This window comes from Salminus brasiliensis, chromosome 10 (assembly GCF_030463535.1).
Source record: "Salminus brasiliensis chromosome 10, fSalBra1.hap2, whole genome shotgun sequence".
Classification (NCBI taxonomy): domain Eukaryota; kingdom Metazoa; phylum Chordata; class Actinopteri; order Characiformes; family Bryconidae; genus Salminus; species Salminus brasiliensis.
The window spans coordinates 41,358,225-41,365,724 of NC_132887.1; the positions used below are offsets into that span (position 1 = coordinate 41,358,225).

Below are 7,500 nucleotides of genomic sequence, written 5' to 3' on the forward strand. Positions count from 1 at the left end.
CAAATCAACCACCTTGGTTGCCATAGCAACTGCTTAGCAAACTACCTAAATCTGTTGTGATCATCCACTGTGAGTTCACCTGCTCCTCCAGAGTTCCTCCTGAAATCAGGGCTGTCAGCTGGGGGGTGTCCTCCTTTACTGCAGCAACAGCCTCTACTCTTCTGGGAAGGCTTTATACTAGATGTTGGAACATTGCTGTTTTTGATTGCATCCAGACCCTAAGAGTGAGAGCTCAGTGAGGTCAGGTTCTGATGTTGGATGATCAGTTCTGACACTCCTGTTCTATTGGTCAGTGCCTTTTCTGTGGAGACTATACAGCTGTGTGTGAACACCTGTGTCAGACGCCTTAAAGCAGCTGAAGGGCCGTCCAAAAACTTTTGAACTTATTGGATTGTGAATTTATCAGCCTTTAACAAAGATGTAAACAAAGCATTGTTTGATTCAGTGAATCAGTAAAAAGAATTTGTGTGTGTGTGTGTGTGTGTGTGTGTACATGCTGTACATGTGGAAGGCCACCCTGCCAGCTCAGCTTTAGCATGCTTGGCTAGCTGTGTGAGGCTCGGCCTGCGTTTCTGTGGAATGTGTGTGAAGCTGCAGTTCGCTAAGCTGAGCTCCAGACCTTCAGCCTGATGACATAATGACAGTAAACCTCCACCCGTTATTGCACCCGCCCCCACCACACAGCAGTGGATTACTGAGGGAGAGGGGGACAGATGATAAATGCATTGCAGTGTAAATGAACACAAATGCAGGCCCCAGTAGGGGGCGCTCTATTGACTGTGTTTGTAAAGGGCTGAGATAATTAGCTTGAGAGAGCAGATCCTGCTTCTGTTGGAGTGACTGTCTCTACTGTCCAGAGAAGAAGACTCTCTACTAGATTGTGGAGGAGGAGCACTGCTGTGAGAGTTTGATTTGATCTGTCAGTAATGGATGCAGTAATCGAATACTGAATTAGAAGGGGTGTCCACAAACATGTTGTGTATAAGGGGGTAAGATGCTTTTCATGAGGTGCAGTTTTGAGACAGACAGACAGACAGACAGACAGACAGACACCGTCTGGATCAATAAGAGATTATTTTGCACACGTAGCGCTCTGCCGTTGTTGCCATTATCATTCATGAGAGAGAGAGAGAGAGAGAGAGAGAAGGACAGAGAGATAATCTCATAAATCTTTGATGAGAGAGAGACGGCTGTAATCTATATAAACACACTCTGCTCCTCCACCTCTGAGCTTACGACCACCCTACACCCTGAATATCCCCCATATCACTTCATCAGATATTAGCACAACTCTCCGTTTAATAAATGAGGTGTGTGTGTGTGTGTGTGTGTGTGTGTGTGTGTGTGTGTGTGTGTGTCCTCAGAAGCTGAAATGCCTGCTGTACAGCGGTCGGAGCAGTAAATGACTGCACATTAGAGTTTCACATTTAGTAGCAAAAGCATATCAGCGCTGTTATTTTCAGTGCTCTATGTATAGCAGAGCGTTTGCTGAGGCCCAGAATGGTTCTAATGGTGTTCTAAATCTGGTTCTGAGTTCTAATGGTGCAGAACGAAAGCCCTTGCTCAGGCCGTTGCTATAGAGGCGGCGGTGCAGCGAGAGGCCAGCGTCATTGAGATGTGCTGACGCCAGTAAAAGTGCTGGCAGGAAATCGATGCTGCTTTATTGAAGCCACTGAGAAGGGGGGGGGGGGTTGACTCTAGGACACCCCAGCGCCCCCTTCACCCTTTCTTTACCTTCACTTCCTCCTCGCTGGACCCTTCAGAGCCCCACGCTGGTACTGGGGGCATTTACTCCCTTCATTCTGAAGCTCACAGTGAGCAAAGCTCCGACACCAGGGTGGCAGGGCTGCAGAAGCTGAAGTAGATCAATGGGCAGGTTTGACCTCTCGGATCCTGTGGGACAGATGTTTGGTATTCTGGTGTTATGCCACCTTCAGCGTGCTCATATGATCATAAGTATAAGAATATCCTCCTCTGACCTCTTTCATTTTTGTTTGTCTTGCAGGTGAGAAGAAGCCTCCAGCTCATCTGCAATAGTGGACTGACCATCAACCATTGGAGACCTTCTTTTACCCATCAATAAAACTCCACTACACAAATGTGTACCCTTCCAAAAAGGGGGCATCAGAATCTTACAGTGGATTAGTACCAGATATCAACATGACAGACGACAAGCCCACAACCAACCGCCACTTAAGGCACAAGCTCCAAAGTCTGGGTCGGCGCCTGGATGAGCTTGAGGAAGCAACGAGTAAACTTCACAAGGCTGAGGATGAGCTCCTTGACCTCCAAGACAAGATCATCCAAGCTGAGGGGAGCAATTCCTCCCTGCTTGGTGATGTTGAGGCAATGCGGAAGAGAGTGCTCAAGATCGAGGGCAAGGACGAGGAGGTTAGAAAAGCAGAAGATCTCTGCCGTTTGGTAAAGGAGAAGCTGGAGTCTGAGGAGAACTTGACCAAGGAGCTCAAGGCAGAGATTGAGCGCCTGCAGCGCAGGATGACCGAACTGGAGAAGCTGGAAGAGGCGTTTGGGAAGAGCAAGTCGGACTGCAGCCAGCTGTGCCTCAGCCTTAACGAGGAAAAGAACCTCACCAAGAAGCTCTCGTCTGAGCTGGAGGCTCTGAAGGCCAGAGTGAAGGAGGTGGACTCCTCCGAGGCCCGTTTGAGCAGGGCAGAGCAGGCCCTGACCACTGAGATGGAGAAGCTGAAAGCTCTCACTCAGACTTTCATGACCGAGCGCAAAAGACTCCTGGAAAAGCAGAGAGAGGACGAGAAGGTCATTCTCAAACTGACTGAGAAGCTTGAGCGACACAAGAGCAAGCTGGGTTCGTCAGACCACGGCTTTAATGAGTTGCGAGATCTCCGGATCGAAGATGACCTCTCGATGGGCCTGGGTAGCAAGCTGGCTAGAAAGAAGAGTTTGGACTACCTAAAGCTCTCAGATGACGTTGGGCTGAGGAACAAGTCGGAGAATGAAAAAAACAGCCTAGAGGGGCACGAGGACAACAAGGTCAAAGACCTTACGCAGGAAGTGGAGAAGCTGAAGAGCCGCCTGAAGCAGCTGGAGATGTGGAGGGGGACCTGAAGAACACCGAATACAAGAACGCCGAGCTGGAAGACAAGTTTCAGCAGGAGAGGAGCCGTAGCCAAGCGCTGGCGGATCAACTCGAACAGCTGAAGATGCAGCTTCTCGGCGGCGGCCGGCAGCGGCAGTAACGGAAACACGGCAAAGGTCCTTGAGAACGGCAAGGCCGAGAACGAGGAGATCAACGTTAGAGGAGGTTTCAGGCAGGAGAAGCCCAAGTTCCGCAGTGCCGTCGCAGAACCAGGTACCTCAAGGTACAAAACCAGGGAAACCTCGCCACAGCAGAGGAAGCTGAAGAGCAAGGACCTCAGCCATTCCACAGAGAACTCCCCCAAAACTCCACGGAGGGCCCTGAGTCCTGCCCACAAGTTGAAGAAGCCTGGTTCCAGAACTGGCTCTTCCAATACTGCTGACAATGGACTAAGAGATGGCAGGAGCATTGAGGAGAAACTTGGGAGTACTACTGTCCAGCCCAGCTCGTCCACCCCATTGAGCGATAACAAGAAGCTTTCTGTCCTCAGTCGTTATCCTCCTGCTGCCAACGACCAAAAACCAGGCAAGGCAGCGGTCAAGCCTGCTGACAGCGAAAGCAAGAAGAAATTGTCCAGGTTGTACGCCGGCAGTGACAGCGAGTCGAACAGTTCGGATATTGTTGTGAGCGGCACAAATAAGACTGCTCCCTCTCTAGACAGGGACAGATCCCTTGAGCCACACTCTTTAGAGCCTCCCCAGGAGGCAAGTGCAGTACTGAGTCTGTCTCAGGCGAACGGATCTTACATTGCTTACAGATCCCACGTAACCCCGTCAGCTCCAGCGATCATGGATCTGAAGACCACTCTTCGGCCTCTGAAACCGAATCAACCGTTTCAAAGAGAGACCCTGCTTCTCAAACGTCCGCCTTAGGCAGCAGAGCAACCGGCTCCAAGAACCCCAGGTATTCCCGGCTGCAGGATTCTCATTCTGGTGGGTCTTCAACTAGGAGCTCTTATGACGAGGAGCAGCACCGGGCTCTGATGATGGAAGGTGGATCTCAGGAGCCTGTCCAGATTTCCTCCGGGATTGAGATCCAGCGGACCTGCAGCCCACGGGAAGCCCTGCGGTCTAAAGCGGTCATCAAGCCAGCCATTGTAGAGTATGACCGCAAAGAGATGATGATGTCAGAACCGCCATCCAGCAACGGGAAACCCAGGAGTTCCACAAAGATGACCAGCAGTATCACTTTCTACCCCAACGACCCGAGCTCGTCTCGGACCAGCAGTCGAAGCAGTAGTGTCTCGAGTGACCCCTCGTCCAAGGAGCGGCACACGTCCACCAGCAACATAGTCATCGGGCCTACCGCCGACCTCCGAGGTAGCATCTCCATCCCCTATGAAATATCCATTCCCAAGAGCGAGCTCACTCTACAGCCTGGAGAGGGAGACTGCGACTCTGATCCTCCCGGTCTCTTGGAGACGGGTCGAGTGGAGACGACCGTTCTGTCCCGATTTAGCCTTCAGTCGCCGGAAACGGCCTCCGACTTCAACAGCACCGAGTCTGGGTTTGAGAGCAGCAGCAGCAGCTCCACCACGACCGTCACCAGCTGGAGGAGCGTCAGCAGCAACCACTCGTCCCAGGATGAAAACGCGCCAGAAATGAGGAACGTGACCCTCCGGAGTGGTTGGAGGAATCGAGGAGCAGCTTCCGCGGACGAGATCGGCCGGGGGCCGAGACACGACGGCTCGGGGGACGAAGCGGAGTCTGCCGTGACTTGGAGAGCCTACAGAGCCACCACGGTCCTGGATACAGACGACGGTTCTCTGTCCCCCAATATCACCACACGAGGCGCCAAGCCGAGCCCAGCAGAGGTGTACATGCGCAGGATCAGCAGTGGGAACACAACGAGAGATGCTCTAGAGTCTGTGCGCAAGAGCAAAAGCTCACTGGACAGTGGCCTTCAGAGGTGCGTTCCTCATGAGCCGGTCACAGCACAGCAGCTGCAGCCGAGGAGCCGAAAGCAACCCAGCGTGAGTACTTACCGATTAGTCTGCAGTATTTAAATCCATATTGTGTGCTTAGCGTCTTGCTAACTGGCTTAGCTAATAGATTAGCTTAGCATTAGCACCTTAGCATCAGTATCTGTAATGATGGGAGCGGCCTCTTTATTAGTTGATCTAATCTAATCAGGTTTAATCATTTTAGCCAGGAGTGCATTTTAGAATGAGGGCAGCCAATCATTTACATATGTCGGACTTCATTTAACGAGGAAAAGAACGATGAAAATGAATTCATGGAAAACTGCATTATATGCAGCCTTTAGTTCACAGACGCTGGCCGTGTGCAGTGCAGTGAGCCGTCTAGGCCCTGCTGGAGGTGCTGTGTCCGTCCGTCTGTCTGTCAGGTGGAAGTGTTCCCGGTCTGTGTGCTGGAAGAGGGAAACCCAGTGGGAATCCCCAGTTACCTGCTGTTCTGTGACTGGAGCTGCTGGGGCAGGGGGCGGTCTCGGGGGGACTCTGCTCTGTATAGAGGTGGATTTCAGGGGGACATCAGGAGGTTGGGCAGGAGGAGAGCAGCTGTTCAGTAGCGCCTGCTTCAGGAACTCATCTCAAACTCGCGTGATGTTTTCCCTCTTTGAACTCTGGTGAACTATCTTATCTCTGAGGTTCACACACACACACACACACACACACAGTGCAGACGTGATGAGAGTTGTGAAACATAAAGGAAACCACCAACAGTCCCCGACTCCTCTCTGACCCTTGTCTCCTCCCAGATACCTGTGCATCAGCTGGGGTAATAATCAATCACTGATCAATAGGGCAGCACATAAGGAGCACATGGTTTACTGGTCCCTAATGATCATCAGCTGGGGGCGCTGCAGCAGTCTCTAAACACATACTACTACCTTTAAGCAGTGCTCCTCCAGAGTCCAGTAGAGTTGTCTTCTCTGGACAGTAGAGACTGTTAGAGAAGCAGGCTCTTTAAATCCCCTAAAGAAACAGCGTGCAGGTGTCCCAATACTTTCAGATGTAGTTTGAGGTTTGAGGACGTCTGCTCAGTTGATTCTGACTGAGTCACTCTTGCTAACACGTTGCTGTGTCTGCTAAAGCCATTGACGTTCTGTTTGGAGCCGAGAAGACACTCGCTGAATGCCTTCTGACCAGACGTCTGCTCCCCCAAACCCAAACCACAAAGACAGAAATGTAAAAACAATGATCGCGGTTATTGATGAGCGGTGGGAGGACCAGCGGTGGGAGGACCAGCGGTGGGAGGACCAGCGGTGGGAGGACCAGCGGGGCTGTTCAGGAATGAGACCTGAGGAATTAGAGGTGATTCCCGGTCTGAAGGATGCTCTTCGGGGCTGGCTGTTGAAGTCGTTTGGGGGGTTTAGTCCTGCTGATGTTCTTGATATTTGTTTCGATTTGGGGGTGTTGGGTGGCCTCAGTCGAGGAAGCGAGTAGGGAAGTGGACGCATGGTTGGACTGCAGTCCTGGGTGATGGCCGGTTGCTAAAGCAGAACACTCGGTGTAATGTCTCCTGTTGGGGGATGATTTACTGCTTCTGGTGTTGGAGCTTTTTATAAACACCACTCGTAAATTTAGCAAACAGTTTTTAGTCCGAGCCTCCTCCGGTCCAGCATTTGGGAGGGGTGGGGGGTGGGGGGGTATGGGGTGATGTCTGGTCCGGTCCGTCAATGGAGGGAAGTATTTATAGGAATGTGCAGTGTGTTCATACACTCTCTAAATATCCTCACAGAGCGCTAAGAATAAGACCACGCTACTGATAATACAGAAAGAAAAGATCCCCCCAGGATCTCCAGACAGCACTGTAACAGCACAGCACGCCTCCACTGAACTCCAACCACCAGTCGCCTCATTTCCCCCCAATTATTGTTATTATTGATCATGTTAATATTAATGTTGTTGTTGTTATTATTATTATTATTATTATTATTATTATTCATTATTAGGGATGTAACGTTGTAAAAGTCACGGTTTGGTAGCCGGTTTGGTTCTGGGTTTTGTTTGTCGCTCAGCTCTTTGCTAACAGGAGCATTGGATCTGTGATGAACTGGTTTCCACAATTCGGTTCCATGACCGCGTGCACCGAACCGTGACCCCTGTACCAAGACGAATACCAGGGTGATGTGGGTGGGATGTAGGTGAAACACCCTTATGTTTGCTAGCTCACAAGTAATGGAAGCTTATGCCCCACCAGTTAGCATAGTGCTAACCGTATGTCTGAATAACACTTAGCACTTCTCGAACCGTGTGGAGGTGTTGAGCTCTGCTGATCTATAAACCTGCAGAAAAGCTCTGCACAAGCCTGAAACCAGCAGCCAGTCAGACCCTCCGGACCCTCCAGACCCTCCAGGAACCACTCAAGCCCTTGTAGATGCTTCCAGACTCTTTACGACCTTTCTATACCCTTAAAGACCCG

The 7,500-nt window shown here is 51.0% G+C and overlaps 1 protein-coding gene across 1 annotated transcript in view; it reads left to right on the top strand.

Moving 5' to 3' along the window:
• The window catches only part of luzp1 (leucine zipper protein 1), a 36,612-nt gene that overhangs the window by 20,734 nt on the left and 8,378 nt on the right, over positions 1 to 7,500 (top strand). The window contains 4 exon segments of the mRNA XM_072690166.1: positions 2,006 to 3,064; positions 3,067 to 3,187; positions 3,189 to 3,889; positions 3,892 to 5,087. Coding sequence (XP_072546267.1) covers positions 2,161 to 3,064; positions 3,067 to 3,187; positions 3,189 to 3,889; positions 3,892 to 5,087 — 2,922 coding nt within the window. The 5' untranslated portion in view covers positions 2,006 to 2,160.